Genomic DNA, 25,753 nt, shown 5'->3' with positions numbered 1-25,753 from the left:
TCACTTTATAATCCGTTCATACAGGTCTTGCCATGTTTTTCTGAAACCATGGCCCCCTTGTCATTTCTTGTAGCACAATAGTATTCCATCACAATCATATACCACAACTAACAAGTCATTCCCCAACTGTTCCAGAGAATCCAGAAAGCATCAGGATTAAGGGGAAGGCATTTTAGAAAGTAGGATTTTAGCTAGGACTTGAAAAAATACAGAGAATACAGAGGGGGAAATGAGAATAGAGAACATTCCAGCCATCTGGATAGCCAATCAAAATGCACAATTTAGGAACATCAAGAAGTTCAATCATAGAATCACAAAGTACATGGAGGTGAGCAAGATGCAAGAACATTGGAAAGATAGGAGGGGGGCAAGTTATCAAGAGCTTTGACACCAACCAAAGAATATGACATTTGATTCTGGAGGTGAGAGGGAACCATTGCAATTTATCGAATTTCTATTGTGACAAGCCTATTAGATTTGGCATTTAAGAGATTATGCTAACTTTGGAGAGAAGGAAGTCAGAAGTCAGACTTTAGAAAGCTTTCTTTACAATGAGAAGAAATGGAGGCATCTGGCCTTCTCAAAAAGTTTAGCCACAAGAGAGGAAATAGGAATATTAATACATGAATATTAATATTCTTTTTCTTATAATGTTTAGTACTTTGTGAAAGACATTTCTTTTTTCCTTCTAATTTTAGTATCTTCCCTGTTGATTTATCTGCTTGAGCTCTGGGTTAACTAAATTTTCTTACTTTTAATATCTTTAGTGATTGTAGGATTTTTTCCTTATAATCCTTTGTCACTTTCTGACTTTTCCCTCTTTGATTATGGGTTTACCCTTGGGAATAGATTTCAAAGCTTTCTAGTCTCTTTCTGCTTGAGAATTTCCCTTTTCACTGGCCTGGTTCTGTCTCTACTAACTTCTGAGAGGAAGAGATTGGCTCCTCTTGGATTCTAATTTTCTTTCCTTTGGGATCTGGGAAGCCCCCATATACTGGATCTCTGTCCTAGATCCTCCTCTCCCAACAACCCCATCACATTCTTTAGTTTTCTGACTAGGTTGAGACATTTCTATCCAAGTTTGGAGGAGGGTGGAGTGGATATCTTGAGTAGGTTCCCTAAACTATGGACCATTCCTGGGCAGAAGGAAACTAACTTTTTTTTTAAACCCTTACGTCTGTCTGAGAATCAGTACCAGGTATTGGTTCCAAAGCAGAAGAGTGTAAGGGCTAGGCAATGGGGGTTAAGTGACTTGCCGGCTCTCATACAGCTAGGAAGTGTCTGAGACCAGATTTGAATTCAAGACCTCCCATCTCCAGGCCTGGTTCTCTATCTATTGAGTGGCATCACTATCCCTAAACATCCTTCATTTTATTTTCTCCTTTTCACCTAATGTGAATAGGAAAGAGTTGTGATCTACTGTTTGTTTCAACAAGGCATGGGGAAAGAGCTGTGGTAGTATGTGCTGGCAAAGACCTTAAAAGGTAGGAAATTCCTAAGTAGGTCCCAAATTACAAGCTAGTGAGAGAGAGGTAATGAGTTAAGTTTTGAATCAGTGTTCTCTATTGTCAATTCATACAGCAGTCTTCTTGTTGGACTTCTTGATTTCTTGTCTTGTGTTCTACTTTTGAAGCTTATTTCCTCTTTTGATGTTTGTTTTTGTTTTTAATTAAGTGGGGACTGGAGAAAATACGAAGTCCTCTATTTTATTGGTCATTTGGCCTGCAAATCTCATTCAGCCTCATAAAAGTCAAACTTAGAATAAAAATAAATTGATAATTATTGAAATTTACATAGCCAATGTTCTCTGGAAATGTAAAAACCACTATAATCATAATAATGGTGAATTTGTCATTCTAATTTGGTTAGTTATCCCCCCCAAAAAATGGCAGCACTTATATTTCTTCTATAAATTCCAAGATGTAGGGACTGTGACTCAGGGGAAGATTTGTATTCCCCTCCACCCCCTAGCATCTATATCTTTCTCTTCACCTAAAAGACAATTAACAAAAGCTTCCTGAATAAATAAAATTTAAACTATTTCCTCCTATTGGGTACCTGATAAGCTGAACACTAACAGTAAAAGAACTGGCAGGTCAAAGGCATGCTTCTTAGCCCTAGTTTCCCTTTTGCTAAGACCTGGGCCTTGCTCCTCATAATGGGGAAGGGCAGGATAAAGGTATCTTTTTGTTTTGAGATCCCATTTCTTATTTATTTTATATTTATTAAACATGCTAGCAAGATGCTGTTGGCTGGGAAAAGTTTTAGAAAAAGCCAAAATAGGAGGCTAGGTTACCAAACTCTACGACTTAAAAGTCATATAGGGTCTGAGTTCAGGAACAAGAAAGTCAGGGAAATTAAACCAAATTCAAATAAGGTGCTAGACTGCAAGGCATGCTGTCAATCCTGGTAGGAGACTCGGTTCAGCATGTCCTGTATGTCCTTGGTTAAGCAATAAACAAATCTAGACCCAAGTCTGGGTTCCTCCTCTTCCTTTCACTGACTTGCAGCTGAATCCTATGTGTGTTGTCTCCCCTTAAAACCTGGGCTTCTTGCGGGGACCGACCGTCATGCTTTTCTATTTGTGTTGAGAGGGCTTAGCTCGGTTTTTGGCACTCAATGTATGCTCAATAAACGCTTTCTCCATCCGATCGTCCGTTTTTATTCCCAAGATTGGGATATGGACTAGTGTTATGAGTAAAACAGTCTGCACACAGTGATGGGGCCTTCCTAGAGCCTCTTGGAGAAGCTCAGAAGACTGAATCTTGAGAGATCCTTCGAAGAGGGTAAGGTTACCTCCCGGGTAAAAGCTTTACGTTCAACTTCCGGACCCCGATCAGGGAGCCATAGCCCACACATGCGCAGAATCTGTCCTGACCTCGCAGGTGTGTGAACGCCTTCACTTCCGGGTTTCTGAGCCATCTGTAGAGCCGTCCAAAGAACTCCTGAGTCCTGTTTCCGGCTTGGCCGGGCTCTGTTTCAGCTTCGGTGTTTCATTCTAGTCAGGCATTCGCCGTAGGCATCCCCACCGCTCGGCACTGGGTCTTGAAGTGCGGGGCCTTTGGCGAATGCCAGCCTCCCTTCTGTCTTTTCCTGGTGCCCTACCAGCGGGGAACCCGGCTTCCGAAGGTCGGGTTTAGGGACGAGATGTACTACAAGTTCAGCGGCTTCACCCAGAAGCTGGCTGGGTCCTGGGCTTCGGCTGCCTACAACCCGCAGGTACGTGAGCGACCGTGCTTTCCGAGGGCGGGAGAGCAAGTAGCAGCCCCAGCCTGGCTGCCCTTGAGGGAGCTCCAGCCACCTCTTGTCCTCCTCCCGGTGGCGTCCCCTTCTCCTGCTCCTTAACTCCCAGCCTCTCGAGCCCTAGGGCTCAAGGTGATCTCTCTCGGTTGCTCCCACGAACGAAAGTGACCACAGAGCTCGCTTGGTCTTGTGAACTTGACCTTGCCAAGGCTTAGGTGCTAATCCCTTTTCCTTTCCCCTTCTCTTTCCTTGACGCCGCTCCATCTTACTCTTCCACTGCCCAGGAAGTTGGCAAATAGATATTTTTTGAATGGAAAAGAAGTCAGTAAGCACTTAAGCTCCTACTTTATGCCAGGTACTATAATAAACGTTGGAGATACCATAGACAGCTCCTGCCCTCAGGAAGCTCAGTTTTAGTTGAAATAACTTGCAAACAACCTAGAGAAAATAATGGGGGCAGAGATGTGGTATTTGCAGAGGGAAAGCTTTAAGATGAGGGAGGATATGGATAGATTTTTTGCAGAATGTGAGATTTTAGTTGGAGCTCAAGTCTGAAGAATGCTCAGTACTAGGTAAAACGAAATAGTTGCTGGCTTCATGGAGTTTACATTCTATTGGGAAATAGAGCATGTAAGCAATTAAATAAGTACAAAGTTATCGCAAGGAGGTACTACCATTGGAGAAATCAGAAAAATATTTCCCAAGGAGGTGGCACCTGAGCAGAACCTTCAAGAATACAAAAACAAGGCTCTGTCTTTATACTCTGTAATCTAATTAGCTCCCGTGGATTCTGTTATTATTTCTGTATTGGTGATTCTCAGATCTTTTTATCTAGTCCTATTTTTTTGCTGACCTCCATTCTCAAATCAACAGTTGCCTATTGCTTTTCAAACTGGATTTCACTTGCACTGCTTAAACTCAACATGCCCCAAACTGAACTCATTTTTCTACTTCATTTTCTACTCCCCCACCCCAACTTCCCTTTTACTGTCAAGAGTATTGCCTTCTTCTCAGTCACCAAGGCTGGCAATAAGCATCATTCTTGACAGTTCATTCCCTTTTATTTCCCATATCTGGTCTTTTAACAGGTCCTGGTGATTTTTTACCTTTAAACATTTCTTCATTACATCTCTCACTTCTAATCGTCACCAGCTTAGAGGATTTTCTTATGTTTGAACTATGAGTGTAACTTGCTGGTTTGTCTCCTTCACAAGCCTCTCCCCATATTCTAATCTATTCTCCAGTCAGCTGTCAAAGTGATTTTCCTAAAGCACAGGTCATATCACACATACTCTCACCACATTCAATAAATTCCAGTAGCACCCTATCACCTCTAGGCTCATATATCTGTTGTTCAGAGTCCTTCATAACTTCCTGGCTCCTGCCTTTTTAGTCTTCTTATTCTTTCTATATTTCTCCATGTACTTTATGATCCATATGATTTCACATGTGATCCAGTGACACTGGCCTCCCTGCTGTTCCTTGCCTAGATAACTCACTGACTTCTCTCATGCTTGTAATTCTCTTCTTCCTCATCTTTGCTTCCTGGCTTCCCTGGCTTAGGTTCAAGCCCGAGTAAAAATTCTACTTTATACAGGAAATCTTTCCCAACCCTTCTTAGTTCTAGTGCCTTCTCTTGTGGTGATTTTCTATTTATTCTGCATAAGGCTTATTTGTCTATATTTGTCTTCTCCTTTAGATTGTGAACTCCTTAAGTTCAAGAACTGTTTTTTACATTTTCTTTATATCCTCAGCACTTTGCAGTATCTGGCATGTAGTAGCCACTTAATAAATGTCATTCGTTGACTGACTGAAGAAATTGAGGTGAAGGGGGGGCAGTCAACAAGCATTTATTAAGTGGAAGGCACTATGCTAAGGACTAGGAATATAAAGAAAGGCAAAAAAAATCACAGAGTAGGTGGGTTCTAAGCATGGAAATAGATGAGAGAAGACAGTTTGGTTGGAACACAAAGTAAGTGAAAGGGAGTAGTATGGTAAAAAAATGCTCAGAAAGTTATTTGGTCCTTACAGAATCACATTTCAGAATTTGAAGGATCCAAAGCAGCCATAGACTCTTAAAGTAACCCTTCCTGTAACATAACCTAAAATGAAATCATCTAATCTTTGTTTGAAATCCCATAGTAAGTGGGGATGTACTACTTTCTGAGGCATTCTATTTCAGGATAGCTGCAGTTACAAATGTTTTTCTTATCATAAACCTAAATTTACCTCTTTGAGACTTCCAGCCATTGTTCCCAATCTTGCCAATTCTGGGGTCAAATAGAACAAGAGAACAAGTGCTCCAGCTTCCACATCCTTTGAGCACCTGAAGATTACATCTCTTAATATTTTTTCAAGAAAAGCATCTCTAGTTCTTTCAAATGATCATCATATGACATGAACTATATGCCCTTTACTATATTCTTTGTCCCCCTGGGTGCTCTCTAATTTATTTGGGTATGGTATTCCAGGTTTGGTCTATATCACAGTACATTAAGAATATTATCTTATTTCTGAAGACAATGTAGCCTAATGGATGAATAAAGCTGGCTTTCTCTTCTCCAGAAAATCTGCATCCAAGTCCTACATCTGATGTATATTGTCTTTGTAATCCTGGACAGATTGCTTAATCTCTCTCTCTCTCTCTTTTTCTTTTTTAAACCCTTACTTTCCTTCTTGGAGTCAATACTGTGTATTGGCTCCAAGGCAGAAGAGTGGTAAGGGTAGGCAATGGGGGTCAAGTGACTTGCCCAGGGTCACACATTGGGAAGTGGCTGAGGCCGGGTTTGAACCTAGGACCTCCCATCTCTAGGCCTGGCTCTCAATCCACTGAGCTACCCAGCTGCCCCCTGCTTAATCTCTTACAATTCTCTAACACTCTTGACAGGTAACCAAAACTAAGGTATAAAGTAGATGGTAGAGGGAGACCCCTTTATCATAACTGCAAATTCAGGCTCTCCCCAGATTCCTCTTAGTGTTTACTAACATAGCATTCTAGACTGCCATATGACACTGCTGGCTCATATTAAGCTTATGATCCATTGAAATCCCCAGATTAGCTGTTTGCTAACAGTCTTAACCTTCCATTCCTTTTTTCATGAATTGTAATCAAGCTTACTGATCTATAGTTTGCAGATTCCATTCTCTTAAGTTTTTTTGAAAATTGGATTAACATTCATCCTTCCCATCTTCCGTGACCTTTCACAGATCACCCTAAAGTTTGCAGCAGTCACATCTGCCAGTTTTCTCATAGTATCTGAAAATCTCAATTATCTACTGTCTCATTACTTAAAACTCCTCAAGGGTAGCTAGTTAGGTACTGCCTTGCCAGCTTCTTCTCTTGTATATTCCCTTTTAATCATATTTTTTCTTTCCTTTCCAGTCCAAGGTCATTCTCTGACAAAACAGAAACAACATGGGAATTGAACATCTCTGCATTCTGTCATCATTTTTTGTGGTCATCTCCTCCCTATACACAGCTTGGGGAGGAGAAGATATCTTAGATTATATTCTTTCCCCCAGATAACCTTAAAAAAGGAAAGAGATTTCTTTTGTTTTTAGCTTTCCATCTCCAGCCTCAGCTCATTTTGAGCTTTAGCATTCCTGGTAGTATTCTAGAAAATATTTTTTATATATGCTTTATTTATCTATCCTTGCTTCCATATCTCAGTACATTTCTTTTTTAAAAATCTTAAGTTGCTTGCAGAGTATACTGTAAATCCACATTGGTCTTTTTCGGTAGCTCCATTTTTCCTCATTAAAATTCTTTGCTCTGGTACCTGAGATGGTGGATACACCCACAATGTCACAGTGGATGCCATTCCAGGACTTATGTCAGGAAGACTTATCCTCCTAAATTCAAATCTGGGCTTAGATACTCACTATCTGTGAGACTCTGGGAAATTCGCTTCACCCTGTTTGCCACATTTCCATCTGTAAAAATGAACATGAAGAGTAGGACACAACTGAACAATAAACAACATACTTATTTGGAGACACAGACAGATTTTACCACTTTTCCTGAATTTGGGGCCTGAAAGACACTGGTTTAAATCCTTCCTTAAACATTTATTAGTTATAGGACCTTGGGGAAGTCACGTAATCTTTCTGAACCTCTATTTTCTTATCTGTAAGATGGGGATTATATACTACTGCACTTCAAGATTGTTGTGAAGTTTTGGTGACATAATAACTATAAAGTACTAAGCAAATCTTAAAGCACATATAAATGCCAGCTATTATTATTACTGTTGTTATTCTGATTTAAAACCCTTTTGATAAGATTTGCAAGACCACAGATACATTCTAACCAGTTATTAAGTGCTTTTCATCCCTGGGCTGTTACTCCCATATTTTAAGTCATGTTCCAGAAATAGAAATCCCATTCTCAGACACCATCTTCTTAATTAGCTGTTAATTCCCAAATATGCCTTTCTTTTCTGCATCTTTTGCCTTCAGTAGTCATCGGTGATGAAAACACCACTTGTGCCCTTATGGTCTTCAGTTTAGGTTCCTTCTGGCAATATTCTTTGTGCCTACATGAATTATCAAAAATGAGGAGTAGTCATCTATTTTTGACAGATCTTAGATCAATTATTTGTCAGGATGACAACAGTCCTTTCTGTTGCCTGGGAGCTGCCTTAGTACTCCTGCAGGTTGATACCACTCACCCTTATTCTTTTCTTCCGTTGACTTTAATGTATGATTTCTCATGTGATCTATAAGCACCTGCTTCCTCCTCAGATCATTCAGTTACCTAGTCTTTTGAAAGAGCCTAATTGATATTTTTTAGCTCCTTAATTTCCTTCCTGTTGGTGATATTCTTCTAGGTCAGTGGTAACCAGATTGTAGAAAACATTAAATATCATATGGAAAAGTACTTTGTGATAAAGGCAGTAAGGAGCTACTGCAGATTTTTGAGTAGAGAATTGACATGGTCAGATCAGTATTTTAGAGGTATTTGGTAGCTGCATAAAGGATGGATTGGAAAAGAAAGAGACTGGAAACAAGAAGACTAACTGGGAGACTTTTAGAAGACAGGTGAAGGACAAGGGTGGTGGCTATGAGAGTAGAGAGAAGGTGGATGTGGAGGTATTTTGAGGCAAGGGAAGAGTCAAGCCTTAGTTTGAGAATGAGAACCTGGATGACAGAAAGAATGGTGAGGCCTATATCAGAAATAGGGAAATTTAGAGGAGAGATGGGTTTGCTGGGAGAATATAATGAGTTCAGTTTTGAGCAAGTTTAGTTGGAGATGCCAGGGAACATCCAGGGAGATATCAAGCAGTCACTTGTCTTTAGGGGACTGCAGTACAGGACTTAAGATAAGGGTTGCTTATAATAGATTTGGGTTGATAATTGGCTCCATGACAGCTAATTATAGAAAGACTGTAGAGAGAAGAAAAGAAGGCCTACAGTTCTTGTGGAATTTTATTCAGAGAGATATGGATGATGATCCAACAAAGGAACCCGAGGAACAGTGAAACAGAACCAGCACAGAAATGTCAGAGAAGATAGTTGACTGTCCAAACGCTAGCTTCAAGGAGGTCAAAACAAATAGGGCCTGAGAAAAGGCTATTGGATTGAACAGTTACGAAGTTAAGAGATCATTGGTAATCTTGGACAGCAGTTTCCATCGAGTGGATTGGGCAAAGACAGGTTGTAAGTAATTGAGTAATTAGGAAAAAGAGAGTATTTAATGCAGCAGCCCTTTCTAGAAGTTTGACTGTGAAAGAAGAAGAGATTTAGGATGATGGCTTATAGACTATCAAGACCAGATATGATTTTTTTAAGGGATAAGGGGATGTTTAGTCAATAGGGATGGAACTAATGGATTAAGGAGAGATTGAACATGAGAAAGAATGCTGGAGTAGGAACAGTAGCAGAGGAGACAAGATCAAAATCCCAAGTAGAGGAATTGGCCTTAGAGTTCTCTTCCTTAGCCAAGCAGAGAAGAGAATTGGGAATGACCTAGAAACAGATGCTTTCTTTCCTTATAGGATAGGTAAACTATTAGGAAGTATTAAAGGAGGTGGTATTGGGAAGATGTATTTTGAAGGAAACATTGTTAATTCATTCAGTGAATATTAGCATTTAAAGCATGATTTCCTTAGGTGGTACTCCCTCAGTTGACCTGAATAATTTTCTTTAGCATGTATTTCAAAAGTATATGCTTTTAGGGGGCAGCTGGGTAGCTCAGTGGATTGAGAGTCAGGCCTAGAGACAGGAGGTCCTAGGTTCGAATCTGGCTTCAGACACTTCCCAGCTGTGTGACCCTGGGCAAGTCACTTGACCCCATTGCCCACCTTTACTACTCTTCCACCAAGGAACCAATGCACAGAAGTTAAGGGTTTAAAAAAACAAACAAACAAAAGTATATGCTTTTAGGGGACAGCTGGGTGGCTCAGTGGATTGAGAGCTAGGCCTAGAAACAGGAGGTCCTAGGTTCAAATCTGGCCACAGACATTTACTAGCTATGTGACCCTGGGCAAGTCACTTAATCCCATTGCCTAGATGCTTTTCTGGTTCTAAGACAGAAGTAAGGGTTTAAAAAACAATATATGCTTTTGTTTTTGTTAAGTTTCACTATTTAATAAAACTAGTTAAATTCTAAAAATAGTAGAATTAGTTACTAACAATCCATTTTTCTATTTCCTGGATCAGTTGCCAGTCTCTCCCCTGAACATTAATCCCACATCACCATTTACCTATTAGACATTTCAAAACAGATGTCCCAGACATATCTTAAAACTCATCATGTCCAAAATTGAACTCAGTCTTTTCCCCAAAACCTTCTCTCCCAAATTTTCTTATTTCTGTCAAAGATACTACCAGCTTGCACGTCTCCAGGTCCTGGGCTCCTCTCCCTCACCCCATATATCTAACCAATTGCCAAGTACCTCTCTTCCTACATTTATAACACTTCTCTCACCTGGATTATTCCTACAACCACCTAATTGGTCCCGCTGTGTCAATTCTCTATCATTCCAGTCTAGCCTGCATGCTGATTCTAAAGTAATTTTCCTTAAGTATAGATCTAATCTTGTAAGTTCTCTACTCAGTCAACTCTGATAGCTTCCTATTACCTCTATAATAAGATTTAATCCTCTGTTTAGCTTTTAAAGATCCATACACCCTGGTTTGTTCTCATTCATTCTCTCTCTCTCTCTCTCTCTCTCTCTCTCTCTCTCTCTCTCTCTCTCTCTCTCTTTCTCTTTCTCTCTCCCTCCTTCCCTTCCTCCCTCCCTCCCCTTCTGTCTTAGTATCAATCCCAATTTTTATTTGACTAAAAGTAATCTAAATATTTATATATGCAAAGGAAAGAATTGGTAGAGATAATATATTATAAATAAAGCAAGATCCCAGGAGACAGAAAAAAAATGGGATCTTGGACACAAGTAGAGAGATCCTGGTAAGAAGACCTTCCTTTTTCTGACATCAGAGGGAAGGAAAAGCAGATTTTAAGGTAAGAAGGAGAAGAAACCTGGACAGATGGCTTCAATTTCAATAAGCAGGAGCCAGGGACATAGACCAAAAGTAATGCTAAAGTAAGAGACTTGGGGAAAGAGGTTTGAACAGCTACTGTAGATTGCATGTCAGGAGTCAAAGAGACAATAAGGATTGTTATGTAGCCATAAGCACCAAATTCAGGTCAGATAACATGATTTGCCGGATGAGTGGTATAAGAAGTTTGATTTCAGAGTTGCCCTTGTCTCCAAATATAATGGTCCATGAATGCCAGGCTGAATTTGGATTTTATGTGGTAGGAGATGGGGAAGTCACTGGATTAGATGATTGTGACTGTCTGAGAGACAGATTAAAGCAGTTCTTATCCCTTTGTATACTGTGAGCCCTTTGGTGACAGTCTAATGAAGTCTCTGGACTCCTTCTCAGAGTTTTATTTTCAAATGCCTAAAATAAAGCACATAGGATTACAAAGGAAGATAAGAATATTGAAAGATTAACACATTTCAAAAACAAGTTCCCAGATCCAAGTTTAAAAACCCTTGGATTAAAGGGAGGAGAAGCTGAAAGATAGAGCAAATTAAACAAGAAATTCTTGCAATAGTAGAGAGAAGAGGCATTGAACCTCTCTGGATCTGCCAGTCAGCAGTGGAAAAAGGTATAGTGGGCAGGACCTGATGAGATTTGGGGTGGGCGGGAGATACGGAGAGGAAAGAGTCAGAGGTAACAAATGATACAACCAGTAAACTGGCAACTGATCTAGGAAACTGAAAAATGAACTGTTAGTAATTAATTCTCCTGTTTTTTAACTGGCTCTATTGCTTATATAGTGAAATTTAACAGAGCTAGAATACATACTTCTAAAAAGCATGCGAATAGGTCAACTGATCACCTAATTGAATGAATTAAATTAGGTTCAAGTTTGACCTTCAAAACATACCATTTTAATGACCTCACCTATCATCTTAGTGCTTCAAATAACTGTAAGAATTTCCACATTGGGAATTCTTGTAGCCATGAAATCTTAGGGTCAGACCTCCTCCTTTGTGGAGAAAGAGGGTGTTCAGGCCAGTGTTTGCCCTGAAAGAATAGACAGAACTGCTTTGGGGAATGTTTGAAGGCCAGACAACACATCTTTAGTGACCGGAGAATGAGTGAGAAGATTTCACTGAGTATACATCCCAAGAGCAGAGCTTCTTAGAAGATCACTTAAATGTCTGCCCATACTTTCATCTCTACATTTATCTTTTTCTTATAGGGTTTAAAACCAGTGACATCCTCAGAAGCACCACCTATTATATTTGCCACACCAACAAAATTTGCCTCAGAAACAACTACATATGATTATGCTGGGAAAAACAGAGTTCCAGAGCTGCAGAAATTTTTTCAGGTGAGAGAAAAGAAGCCTGTGAAATACCTGTTTTTTGTGATGTTTTAAGTAGAGATGTGCTGCTTCCCACAGTCTGAGTCAAATCATCTCTATCCCCATATATGAATTTTTAACAATAAAAATTTCCTCGAATCCCTTGAAACCATTCTTTGATCTACAGGTTATATTTTCACTTCCTGATAAAAATAAAGGGGTGGGATTCATGTTGTAGATGACATTTCATGGAATCAGGGTTTTTTAGTTGGCTACACAAGCGTTCTTGGTTTATCCATGTTAGGAGATCCAAAAGACATTTCTGTTTGGCTTTAAAGAAAGGGCTATGACATTCTCTTTTAAGATTGCCAGCAGCTCCTTTTCATAATTTAAAAAAAATTAGACTATTAAAATTCAGTCATCTTTTATACAAGGGGATTGCAGTTCATTGTAGCATACTGAAAGGTGCTCTAGCTGGATGCTGCTGTTTCTGAGCTGTGTGACTTTGGACAAGTCATTCATATGGCCTTCGCTTCTTCATATGTAAGAAAGGGGGTGAATTAGATGGTTTCTTAAGGTCCATTTAAGATCTTAATCCTTTGACTCCCCTGAAACTTACTGAAAGGCAGAAAGAAGTCAGATGGGAAAACACATATTGTAAATCTCTGCTCCAAGAAGTGGGTAATCTCTATGCTTAATTAAAGTTTACTGTTGAGGAAGGGAAATGGACACACTAGTGGTCCTTACTGAGTGAAGAAATAGACTTTACACCCAAATCTACTCCCTCTTTTGAACTTCCTGTTATTGTTAAGTGCCACCATTTTTCCAGTGACCCAGGCTCACATCCTTGCTTTAGTCCTTGACTCCTCACTTTCAACTCAGCTCAAGTATGCAAGCATTTGCAACATCTCATTGGTCTTTCTTCACATTTCTTATGTCTTCTCTCCATCCACATAGTCACTTCCCGCTTTCTGATCCTGATGGTCTCTCCTCTGTACTATCACAAGAGTATTTTAATTGTTCTGTCTGCCCCAATTCTGTCCCTCCTCCAGTCTGTCCTCACATGGCTACCCAAATGATTTTCCTAAAGTGTCAGCCTGCCCATATGACTCCCTTACTTTCTCCCCACACTCAATAAACTCTAATATATCCATTACCTCTCCGTGGCGCCTTATTCCCTCTGGCATCAGATATATGGTCCTCTAGTATTTAAAGCTCTTGACAGTTTGATCTCTTCCTGTCTTTCTAGTCTTCTTCCATATTACTTCCCTCCTTGAACTCTGTGGTCCAGCATTAGTAGCTTACTTGTGCTCTCTCTTCCATGTCCAGGCCTTTGTACTGGCTCTCTTTCTTGCCTGACATGCTCTGCCTCATGACTATCTCTGGATCAGGAGCAGCCCTTCCCAGGCTCCCTGGGCTGGTGCCTGCCCCTCTCGGGTTCCCTCTCATCCCTATGTCTTTTGTATGGACCTATTTATGTACACATTGTCTACCTCATTACAAAGGGGCACCCCATTGCCTGGCACATGGAAAGTGCTCGTTGATTGCTTGATCACTGTACTTCATAGATGGATGTCCTGAGCTTAAGCTGAAAGAGGCTTTAAAAATTCCCTTGCCCAGGGGCAGCTACGTGGTTCAGTGGATAGAGAGCCAGGCTGGAGATGGGAGTTCCTGGGTTCAAATCTGGCTTTGTGGATACTTCCTACCTCTGTGATTCTGGGCATGTCATTTAACCCCAGTTGCCTAAACCCTTACTACTGTTCTGTCTTGGAACTGATCATCAGTATTGATTCTAACTAGAAGGTGTGGTGGTGGTGGTGGTGGTGTTTTAAGGAAAAAGAGATTACCTTGTCCAACTCTCATTTGATAAGGAAACTGAAGCCAGGATTGTATATTCATTAAACAGAAGGAGTCAACATGGAAACCCAGGCTTCCAGATTCTAAATTGGTGCTGTTCACGTGACTTATGGAATCATTTTGTTTGAAATGGGGCACCATCTATCTAATGCTTTTTTACTTGACAAACAAGAGTTGAGGGCATTTTGATGAATTGAGGCCAAAGAGAAGAATCTTGGAGGGTGTGGAATATAATGGACTAAAAGCTGCTCTTGTAGATTTTCACTTAATATACAGGATTTTAAAAGCTTAATGAAAAAAGGGCAATTGAGCACAAAATGGACCTGAACTCATTCACACTTAATCGGCCTAATGTGTTTAGACTTTGGCCCTCCTAGGATCAGAATTGCATATTAAGTGAACAGCATTTTGTTTTGCCTGGATACTGATGTATTATAGATCTTTTATTCTTTAGTGCCTTTCTCCTCATCACACTTAGTACATAATAAGTGCCTCAGAAATAAGGAACCTCGGACATAACCTGGGACAAAAAAAGATCTGCCTACGGAAGCCCAGATTTGGAATGACTACAGATTTAGAAACTAGCCATATTAACCCTGTGAAAATGTCCAGTATTTTATTTAATGCTCAGAAGGATTAGGTTTGTTTGGTTTTATTTTTCTCCACTAATTATAGAAACTCTTAACTTGTGTGTGTCTTGTTCTTTTAGATGGATGCTTACCTATATTAATACATTGTTTTTGTTTTTTTCTCCAAGAAACCTGATGGTCTGCCTGTCCACTTGAAACATGGTCTACCTGACCAAATGCTCTATCGGACCACCATGGCTTTGACACTGGGAGGGACCATCTACTGCCTGATAGCTCTCTACATGGCTTCACAGCCCAAAAATAAATGAGTTGGGGGTTCATAAGACTGATTGATTTATCAACAAGAGTTTTGGCATAAAACCCTTTGAATTTTCTACTTTCCTAATTAACAGTGAATATTCTGACCTGAATAACTTATTCTTCAGATAGATTTAAAAAGTTTATCATAAGGAAACATTTTGGTTGGTTGGTTTCTGAAAATAAGTGGATTATCAGAACATGTTGAAGAGTTTACTGGTATTTAAGCCAAGGTGATGATGCCGTTCTAATTGGATCTCCCTTATTTCTCCAGAGGTTGGGAGGCCAGCTCATTAACACCACACTGTGATGAGGACACCAGAGATTCCTGGTTGTGCCTGTCAGCAGCCCCTCTAGAGAGACTGCAAGTGGGGGAAGCTTTTCTATAACAGATGTGCTAGCCGAGGGAGGAGGCACCAGTGGCAGGAAGTCCTTTAACTTCTGAATGCCAAAAATCTGTTCTTTCTGACACCACAAATTTCACTGGGAATTTAATTAGCTGCTAATTTGAGAATTTTTCCATCTTGCAGTATGGTGTTAATAGAAATTATTTTCTGTTGACTATCCATATACCCATGACTATCATAGAGTTTCCAAAGGGTTATATGCCTGAACTCTGACCTCTCTTTAAATATTCCAGAGATGAAGATTCTGTATTTATTCCATCATGGAAATAAGACAGCTCATAATAAAAGTGTTGCACTTTAGATGAGACTGTTGTATAAGCACTTCCCTGCTGTGGCATCTCCTTTACTCTTGTGTTAAATGCTATATCTTTAAGAGATAATTTATTTTTGCCCGTGGAATAAATAGGTGAATGAGCAGTTTCAAGTTGAGTTTTTATTTTTAATGACCATTTCAGTACATCGTTTCATAATCAACATGTTTTGAGTGTTGCATTACATTTGAAAAATGACAGAAGAGCGTTGACAAGACCCTTTTTAAACATTTAACGGACAGCTGCTCAAAGGACACCATAAGTTGATCATTAGCAGATTTTGAAGTAGTGCTTCCTCTTGTTAACAACACTGAAATCTCAGGCTGCCTCTTTATGTCAAGAATGGTAAACCAATCTCTGATCAGTCTTTCCAAACTCAGAGATCCCAGTTCTTAGTTTGTCCTCACATAGCAAGAAACTGCCCCCCTACCAACCCTCCTCCCACCTCTATCCTTTCAATTATCTTCGTTTTCTTTAAGAGCTCCATCAGGTCTGTTTTAATTTAATGTTGCTGAGCAAAACTGCCACCAACCTTATGTAAGGGTAGGCCAGCGCCTTCTCTCTAGTACCCTTCTTGATGGTGGTGAGGCTAAACATTTCTGAAAGAGCGTGGGGCCAAAATGAGGAGGGTTGTGTTAGGATTAAAATTCTCTGGAGACAATTTAGAATTGTTTATTAAATAATTAAAAGCAGACCAGAGGAAAGAAAGGCCTCTAGCCATATGTGGCTGGCTATTCCCTTAGCAAGTCTTTAAGAGCCATGCCTGAGAGCTGGAATCTCCCTCTGGATTCCTGAGGAAAATCCCTTACTTTCTGTATTCAATTTATTCTTTTTCAAAAAGCCCCTTGGATTGGAGGGCTCCAACCTCCCTGGGCAAGCGATGGGTCTTTCAGATGCCAGGAGTCGGGAGACCTTTGGAATGGCTGCAGAGTGCCCACTCACGCCTCTACCCATTAGATGAACCTCAGGCTCTGTCTGCATTCTCAATTCAGTCAGGCTAGGGCAAAGTGTCAACTTCAAACTTAATATCCAAACTCACTCTTTTTTGGGGCTGCTGGGTGGCTCAGTGGATTGAGAGTCAGGCCTAGAGACGGGAGGTCCTAGGTTCAAATCCGGCCTCAGACACTTCCCAGCTGTGTGACCCTGGGCAAGTCACTTGACCCCCATTGCCCACCCTTACCACTCTTCCACCAAGGAGCCAATACACAGAAGTTAAGGGTTTAAAACAACAACAACAAAACTCACCCTTTTTTAAACTGAAGTTAATCTTGAGGTACCAAAGAAAAGAGGAACTGGCTAGGGTGAACGTTTTCACTACTGCACTACATTTAAAGATCCATACCAGCTCTGGTTTTATGAGTTTCTCTCTTGATCTAGTTCTGTCCCAATTACTCAACTCAGAAACCTGGAGCTTCCCATGATTACCTTGCCGAGATTTGGCTTCTGAAACGTCTTCCCTGCTTGTCAGCTTTCTGCAGAGCCTCGAAGCGCTGACCTTTCAGTGGTTAATGACAAGGTGTTTGTACGTGGCCAAGAAACTTCTTTTTGGATCGGGTACCTCCTACAACTTGGGCACTTTTGGAAGCCAAAGGGACGTCAGGAGATGAGAACCAGTCTGTGGAAGGAGTACTAGCTGTGTCCTAGTACCAGTGTACTAGCACTGCCCAGCAACCAGGGTCATTAGGAGTATGGAGAAGGCCTCCTTCAGGGGTGAAAAATCATTTGCACTCTTCCCCAACACAGCCTCATACATATGCATAACCCTGACTTAAGACTATTGAACTTCGTGATGACTCCAAGATGAGCAGGTGGTAATAGCACACAGCTGGACAGGATGGGGATGAACTGAGTGAGGCCACAGATGTCGCTTACTCAGTGTACCCGCATTTTGTCCCTAGGGGAGCTCCAATATGAATAGATTAGTTTTTTAAATCAGGAAAGAGAAGAAGGGGATTTTAGGTTGCCAATCTCTGGTCCAGCATTTGTTCTGCAGGTTCCGACTATCCTCTTGAGTGGATGATGCCCGGAGAAATGGGCCTTCTTAATAAAAGGCTAATAGAAATTCTCTTGTTTGGTATGAGACCTAAAACTAACAGTTTTCATGGATCTAAGACTTGGACCCTAAACCCACCTCCCACCCCCATTCACTTGGCTCTGTGTTTATTTGTTTAACCTTGTTATTGTCACGGGTTTACTGTACCTCAGTCCTGTAGGTAGAGTCCAGGTTTCTAAGGCCATCAAGCAAAATTTGTCCTGATTCCCAAACTGGCTAAACAGACCCTTATGTTTTGTTTGGGGTTTCCATTGTTGATGTTATCCCCACAAGGAGTGTTCTAAGGCTAAAGAATTCCTGGCAGATGCTCCTGGGAAGATGAGGGCATGAGAGGTATGTGTGTCCAAGGAGGATGGGAACAAGGAGAGGGAAAAGCCAAGGTGGAACCTTGTAGGGTTGGAAATAAGGAAGAAAACTCAAGTGTATTAATATACATAATTAATAATTAACTGAATTTGGCCAAAAACGAAGCTCCAGAAAAATTAGAATCAAATGTGAAATTTGGGTCTAGTGAGACAGGGAAGATGGGGATGGTTAGTTTTCAGAGGATAGAAACTCAAGAAAAAGATGTTTTTTTAGAAATGAAATTTGTAGGACAACAGAATGGCATAGTAGATATACCACACCTGGAGGCAGGAAGATTGATCTTCATGAGTTCAAATCTGGCTTCAGACAACTTTGCTGGCTGTGTGACTTTGGCAAGTCACTTGACCCTGTCTGTCTCCGTTCCTCATGTGTAAAATGAGCTAGAGAAGGAACTAGCAAACCATTCTGATATTAAAAAAAAAAAAAAAAGGAATATATAGCGATTGAAGATGTGAAGAACTTTAGAGCACTTATAACTAATTTGTGAACCTTGGCTCTATGGATACTAGCCAGAGCCACTCGGGAGCTCCAGAAGGGAATGTCCCCTTCCCTGACCACTAAACAAAGTTGAGAAAAGAGCAAGGCGAAAGAAGGCCAGGTAGCTTGAGTGCAAGCATCACCAAGTTCAACCTTATGGCTATAGAAGGCCCATGCACTTCTGGGCTTTGGTCCTGTCAATCACTAATAAGCAAATTTCTGAGCTGGGCACTATGGGAAAAAGAGTCAAGGAGACGTCTTCCCTCCATGGAATCAATTGGATCAGCAACCATCTACCTTTGCCCTTAGGGAGGCTCTGGAGGACCTCGATGAAAACCCAGCTAGCCCAGAGTCTGGGGAGGCAGGGAAGGGTTCTAGGACTAGGTCTGTGCCAGGCAAGCAACAAGCTCACTTGGTCCCTTGCCTTTTGATGTCCCCAGCCTGCTTGCTAGGAGGCTAAGCTATGGAAGCTTCACATTATGCAATGGATTAATTTGAAAATGAAATTGCAGCTCAATGAGCTGATGTCAGCATCGAGTTCACCGGTGTTTAATTAGAGTCACTCAGAGTCTTATTTAATCTGCTCCTAAGAAATCGTTCTGGCCAAATAATTAAAGAGAATAAAGGTTAGATTTGTATTTCTGGCAAAGTTTGTATTGCATCCAGTGTCTCCAAAACATGAATTCCATTAACCTTTCATGGGAAGTCAAATTTCTTTCAATTGGTTGTCTTGCTAATTAAAACTGAGTCATTATGGGGAAGTCATGTTTTTGTGCTCCTTTGTGTATGTGCACTCATTCCCTCTGCCCCGTCATTATGCGCTCTGTAAGAATCAGTCATGTGGAGGATATTTTATACTCTGGGCATGGAAGCTGTGGCAGACCTCCTCCCTCCCACCGCCAGGCCACTGCGCATCCATGGAGGGTTTGAAAGAACAAGAACAGACTGGAATGGCCACAGGGGGGATTTTAGTTAGACGTACAGCAGCCACTGGCTCAGAGTCAGGGTTTTTATGCTGAATGGGACTCTTGAGTAGGAAATGAAGAACCAAGGAGGAGGGCTGGCAACGCCGGGGAGTTAATGGGGAAGCCTTTTGGGGAAGGACACCAGAACTGGAGGGAGATCTAGGATCCCTCTGAGTTGAGGGGCACCATGTGTGATGCAAAGACACGCGGGCTTGATCCTGGCCGTGACGCTACCTGGACAGTTTGGGGCAAGCCAAATGACCTCCCTAGGCCTGGGTTTAATTGACAAAATGGGGATGATTTTCATTGCAATGCCTCCTTTACGGGATTATTGTGAGCAAAGTGCTGCCATTGGCCAAAGCACATGGGGATTCTGAAGCTGCTTAGACTCCTGAAAGGTAGAACCAAGAGATGTGGGGCTTTGCGGCAGCGGTGGATCCACGGAGCATCCCACAGATTATGTCTGCGGAGCGGTGAACAGTGGATCCACAGAGCATCCCACAGATTATGTCTGTGGAACAGTGAACACTGAAAAGTGGTGCCACCGATTGGCCCCTTTTGTGCCAAGGGGTGCTTACATATCATCCCTTTCAGTACACGTCGCCCCTCTTTTGGTCCCAACTTTTACTTAGGAACTATGTGCCAGGCACTGTGCTAAATGCTTTACAATTAATTATCTCATTTGATTTTCACAAAAACCCCTAAGAGGTTAGGTGCTATTATTAGCCTCATTTTATTATTTTTTTATTATTATTTTTTATAATTTTGCACTTGTATATTGTATACAATCACAAAAATACAATGATACTAAAAAAGCAATTATCAAAATAAAAAAAAAACTCACACACCCCAGGTTAAGAACCCCTGCTTTTAAGGCAATATTTTGTTCTACTAAACAATTTTTTTCAATAGTCAACATACAGTAAGCACAAAATAGAATCTTGTATCCACTGAACTTTCCAGTCAGTTGTATACAATTAGCCTCATTTTATAGATGAGGAAACTGGTTAAATGACTTGGCCAGGATCATACAACTAGTGTCTGAAACTGGTAGCATATAAACTCAGATCTTGTAAGCATTCTGCTTTCTCTAGTATTTCACTGATCATGGATCATACCTGGATAATTCCTTCAGCAGTACAGATTGAAACCCATCTGTACCTGTTTCTTCAATTCCATTTGTCCCTTCTATTTCAGAGCTTCATCCTGGCTTAATTTGGGGGGCTTAAGGGGACCTAGACCTAGAGTCCTGGCCTTCCCTAAAGGGGAAGCAGCCTTCCCCAAAAGGTCACACTCTGCTCTCTGAGGGTTTCCAGTTTCCACATCCTGTAATCTTACTTTCTTATATTGGACACTTTTGTAAGCCCTTCCTGTTGCTCATGCTAGTGCCCCTTCTTAGAATGGGCTTGCCTAAGTAATATACAGGAACCATGAAGGTTCAAAAGTTTTTAACAAGTCTCTCTAATAAAGATTTGATTTTTCAACTACATAGAGAAATGAGATGAATATATAAAAATACAAGTCATTGCCCAATTGATAAATGGTCAAAGGATATGAATAGGCAGTTCCTAAAGTAATTAAAGCTTTAAAAAAATTTTAATATATATGTGCATATATATATTATATGTCATGCATCATCCAAATAAACAAACAAACAAACAAATAAATGTGTGATATATTTATACTTAAATGTAAAAATGCTCTAAATCACTATTATTTAGAGAAATGCAGATTTAAACAACTCTGAGCTGCCATTCCACACCTATCAGATTGGTTATTGTGAAAAAAAAGGAAAATGACAATACTTGGAATGTATTGTTGGGGGAGTTGTGAACTGATTCATTCAAGAGAGCAATTTGGACCTATGCCCAAAGAGCGATAAAATAGTACTTACCCTTTGACAAAGCAATACCATTCACTAGGTTGGTGTCTTAAAGAGCTAAAAAACAAAAAGGGGAAAGAAGGACCTACATGTACAAAAATATTTATAGCAGCTCTTTTTAGAGGAGGCAAAGATTTGGAAAGTAAAGGGAGGTCCATCAACGGGGGAGTGGTTGAGTAAGTTGTGGTATATGATTGTAATGGAATATTATTGTGCCATAAGAAATTACAAGCAGGAGGAGCTCAAAATAACTTGGAAAGACTTACATGAACTAAAGCAGAGTGAAATAAGCAGAACCAGAACACCGCACAGTGAACAGGAATACTTTACAATGAAACAAATGTGAATTACAGCTATTCTCAATAATGCCATGATTCCAAACTATCCCAAAGGACTCATGATAAAAAATGCTATCCACTTCCAGAAAAAAAAAAACTGAGACTGAATCCATAATTTTTTTCTATTTTTAATTTCATTCCATCAAAGGATTAATATAGAAAAATGTTTTACATATAAAATCTATATGAGATTGTTTACCATATCAAGGGGGGTGGTGGTGGGAGATTGGAGGGGAGAGAGGGAAAGAGGGAGAGAATTTGAGACTCAACCTTCTTTAAAAAATGGGAGACAGAACCAAGATGGCAGTGTAGTAGCAGGAGCCTTCTGAATCTCCTTCCAACCATTCATTGCAAAGGGTTATGAGCAGGCAAATGGCAGATGCTGACAGTGGAGCTTAAGTAGAGAGAGAGACCCTAACCATGGCTAAATTTGAGTTTAGATTTGCACCCATACCACCTGGGTTAAGTCTCCTTTTAAGCTCAAGATTCTCTACAAAAGCCCAGGGCCGTGGAATGAATCCAGCCAGGCAGTTGGAAATGTTTCCAGGAAGTAGATTATGACTTCCTGAAACCTTAAGTTGATGAAGGATAACACTGGCTTGGAAAGGCTAAGGCCAGCTAATGATGTTAACCAGATTTGACTGCTAAAGACTATTTGTTGTTGGTAAGGTAAGCAATCGACTTCAAGATCGTTTAGGCTTTAAGGTTAAATAGGGTTTATTTATAACCAAACTGAGGGTAGGTAAGGAATAGGTAAGTGGGTGAAGGGCACTCTAAGGTTCTTGCCTAAGTATTTGACACTAAATGAATCTTGAAAAACTAGTTGTAGTTCCTAGGTGCTGAGTAAAAGAAAGCCTTGAGAGCACTTCCCAACTCTGTTGCTTTGTAGCTGAGCCCAGAGGCTATCAGGCCCCTGGGTCAGATGCTGTTATTCTTGAAAGTAGCTGTTGACACTGGCTTGAACAGAAGGTTGTTGGCTATGCCAATGAGGTATTGAATTTGGCTAGCAATGGAGGTTGTCCCTGCCTGCCTGCCTGCCTGCCTAACCAAGTCTCTCAAACCAACCAAGGGGCCCAGAATCACCACCTCCTCCCTAACCCTTGAGAAGAGAGATAGAAGTGAAAACCCCAGGCTTTTGTGGACCCCCTTTTATACCCTGTCCTTAACTGTCACCCTGGTACACGCCCTGGGTACTCTGCCAGGTTCTGTGTTCCAAAGTGGCAAACTGCTAACTTGCAACCACAGAAAATAGCTACCCATTTCCGCATATCACAAAAGTGTCTCAAAAGGATAGAAATCAAAACTGAATGAGTAAAGGGACTCTCCCACTGGACGCACAGCCTTAAAGGTAGGTAGTGTTTGAGGATTCCCACACTATAAGGGTACAAAACTAATCAAAGCACAAACTGTCACCTCTCCCCAATACTACCTACCATGCCAGAGTCAGAGCAAGGGCAGAGTAATCTCTAAATTCTTGAGGGCTGGCTGAAAGCACCACAGACTTACCCCTGAGGGCAGTGCAAAGCCTTGGCATTGAGACTTGATACTCAGGGCTGAAGAGTATGGAGCCTGGGCAGTAGAGCATGCAGCTTGGGCAGAAACAAGACTGGCCACAGATGAGGTAGCAGGGGCTGGAAAGATAGTCTCAGGGAAAAATGCTAATTTAACTTTAAAAAAAGATGTACCTGCTTTTCCCTTCACTCCTTCTGCCTTGCCAGAAAGCCCTGCTGCCAAAGCTGGGCCAAACTCATTTGGTTAGGGGTGGGAGATAGCTAAGGCATGATTATTCCAGGAAAAAATTGAATCACTAAGAGGTAGGCCAGCATAACACTGGTGTGTTAGGATGTGAGTTTTTTGGGGGGAAGGACACAAGAATTAGGGAAAGGACACCAGGAGATCTAGGTTCCCTCTGAGTTTAGAGGTATTGTGTGTAATGAAAAGACACTTGGGCTTAATCTCTGGCTATGATACCTGGTTGATTTTGGGCAAGCCAATTAACCTCTTTAGGCCTGGACTTTTTTATTTTTTAATTTTTTTAATTAATTTTTTTTCTGGGTAACACATGTATTGTCATGTAAAACATATTTCCATATTATTCATTTTTGTAAGTGAATCATCTTATAAAACCAAAATATCAAAACATACATTCCCAAACAAGCAAGTGAAAAATAATATGCTTTCATCTACATTGTGGCTCCAATAGTTCTTTCTCTGGAGGTGGAAGAATTAAATTTTAATGGTTTGACTAAAACATGAAAATTATAAATAATATGGTAGTCACTAATCTAAAGTATTATTGCTCAAAGTTGAAATGACTTTTTAATAACTTTTATTTACAAAAGATGTGGAAAGAATGAAAGCAGAGAAATAAAAAAGGGTAGAGAAGACATTAGCTTATCTAACTAAATATTGCTCCAGTGCTGGACTCAGCCAGGATTTGTTGACCTTCAACTGGAATTAAACTCTCTCCAGAAGACAGGAAGGGGAAAGCCAACTATCTACTCATCCAAGTTCCCTCCAAGAGGTAGGTCAAGACAATGACTCAAGCTGAAGGTGACTTCTGAGGCCAACTTTCTTCCTTGAGCTGACCTTCTTCTTGAAGCTGAATTCCTGCTTGAAGTCCAACTCCTTCTTGAAGCTGATTTCCCTAGCCCCAGAAATTCAGGGCCTTTTATAGTGGCTTCTTGTCCCTTCCCCTCTTCATAAGGGCCAATCACAGCTTCTGAATGGCCTAGCACTGCCCAGAGGGCAGTGTTTATGGGAATCACTTCTCACCTTCTGGAGAAGTGAATACTGAAAAGGGTTCACAGATTCCTGGCTGATTGAGGTGTGAATTCTCATTTCTTGACTGATTGAGTTGAAAGGGTGGAGAGTTCCTCCATCTAGTGCTACAGAGGGTGTTTAAGCTTTTGTTGATTCAATTCAAAAGTAGACAAAGCCTGCTCAATGACACATATAAAACCCAGTAGTCCTGAATGTGAATTATTATTATATTACAATCAGTGTCAGTGACTCCCTGCCAATATCAGGACAACATGGAGTAGAATAGAGGGAGCAGAGATCAGGGGATAAGAAGACCTGGGAGGTCAGGGTGCTCATCTCCTGAAAGGATAGGTTAGAGGGAGGTATTGGCAATGTTCTAGGGGAATGGATAGAGAAAAAGGGGTTTCAGACTGAGATGGAACAGTTGGTCAGGGGAAAATGAAAAAAGACTTCTGGGAAGTGTGAAGATGGGATTAACTCTCCCCTGCCCATTTTTATATTTAATCACCAGAAGCTTATACACCCCACTTATCTTTAAAGTATGGGAAAGTCTGTGACCCACGTGTGCAATGGTGGGTGATGAATCAGAATTGGCTGACTGCCCCCTGGGCAGTCCTAAGCAAAGCTTTAGCTGTAATTGGTCCACTTAAAGTGGAAGGAAGGCACAGCAAGTGATGAAAGGAATGGTCTTTAAAAGTGGCAAGAACTTCCTGTGAAGAGGTCTTTCACCTTCAACTTGAAATTGAAGGAGCTCTGGCTTGGGACCTGAGACTGCTCTTGGCTTTTTTACCTTTAGAACTACCACGTGGGTGAGTGAAAAAGACTGACTCCTTTTCCTAACTTTTCTGAGAGGTACTATCCTCCAGAGAGGCTCCTCATCTTAGAGGAGGCCTCATGACTAAAATCCTTGTGTAATTTACCTCTGGGCCCTCTTTGCTGGGGACTCTGAAGCCCTGCCTGGTTCAGACTAGGCCAGAGTAATTATCTTCTCTCTCTGATTTCTTTGCTTTCACTCTTTTATAAATAAATTGCTAGAAAGTCATTCTGACTTGAGAAATAATTGCAGAGACCACATTCCTCATAAATTTAGTCCAACCCTTTAATATTTTACCCCTTACAGAATCCCTGAGGGACTGGTTGAGATGTTGTTTAGTTTTGTCTGACTCTTCCTGACACCATTTGGGGTTTTCTTGGCAAAATGCTTGGAATGGTTTGCCATTTCCTTCTCCATAGCTGAGGTTAGATGTCATAAAATTTGTCAGAGATCTAATCAGCACTGAATCATGACTTCTAATGACCAGCAGCTGCACGAAGGGGCAGAGAAAGCATATGGTGAAGGTGATCTAGGGTTAAGGAGGGCAAAATCCTTTTAGAATCCTT

The 25,753-nt window shown here is 40.8% G+C and overlaps 1 protein-coding gene across 1 annotated transcript; it reads left to right on the top strand.

Annotated features, from left to right (window-relative positions):
• Window positions 1-3,076: 3,076 nt before the first annotated feature.
• On the top strand, window positions 3,077-15,635 carry LOC123234692 (cytochrome c oxidase subunit 7A-related protein, mitochondrial). Its single transcript, XM_044660638.1, has 3 exons — window positions 3,077-3,219; window positions 11,963-12,094; window positions 14,682-15,635. Exons 1-3 carry the CDS (start codon window positions 3,148-3,150, stop codon window positions 14,820-14,822), a joined length of 345 nt encoding a protein of 114 aa, XP_044516573.1. The 5' UTR covers window positions 3,077-3,147; the 3' UTR covers window positions 14,823-15,635.
• The last annotated feature ends 10,118 nt before the right edge of the window (window positions 15,636-25,753 follow it).

The sequence above is a fragment of the Gracilinanus agilis genome, chromosome 2, assembly GCF_016433145.1.
Source record: "Gracilinanus agilis isolate LMUSP501 chromosome 2, AgileGrace, whole genome shotgun sequence".
Taxonomy (NCBI): domain Eukaryota; kingdom Metazoa; phylum Chordata; class Mammalia; order Didelphimorphia; family Didelphidae; genus Gracilinanus; species Gracilinanus agilis.
Note: the sequence above shows the minus strand (reverse complement) of the source record. Positions and strands in the feature narration are given on the sequence as shown.

Excerpts from the sequence above, each read along its gene's own strand:
- LOC123234692 (XM_044660638.1), top strand. The coding sequence starts at position 3,148 with ATGTACTACAAGTTCAGCGGCTTCACCCAGAAGCTGGCTGGGTCCTGG. Across the intron at positions 3,220-11,962 it reads CGGCTGCCTACAACCCGCAG|GGTTTAAAACCAGTGACATC; the intron begins GTACGTGAGCGA and ends TTTTTCTTATAG. Across the intron at positions 12,095-14,681 it reads AGCTGCAGAAATTTTTTCAG|AAACCTGATGGTCTGCCTGT; the intron begins GTGAGAGAAAAG and ends TTTTTCTCCAAG.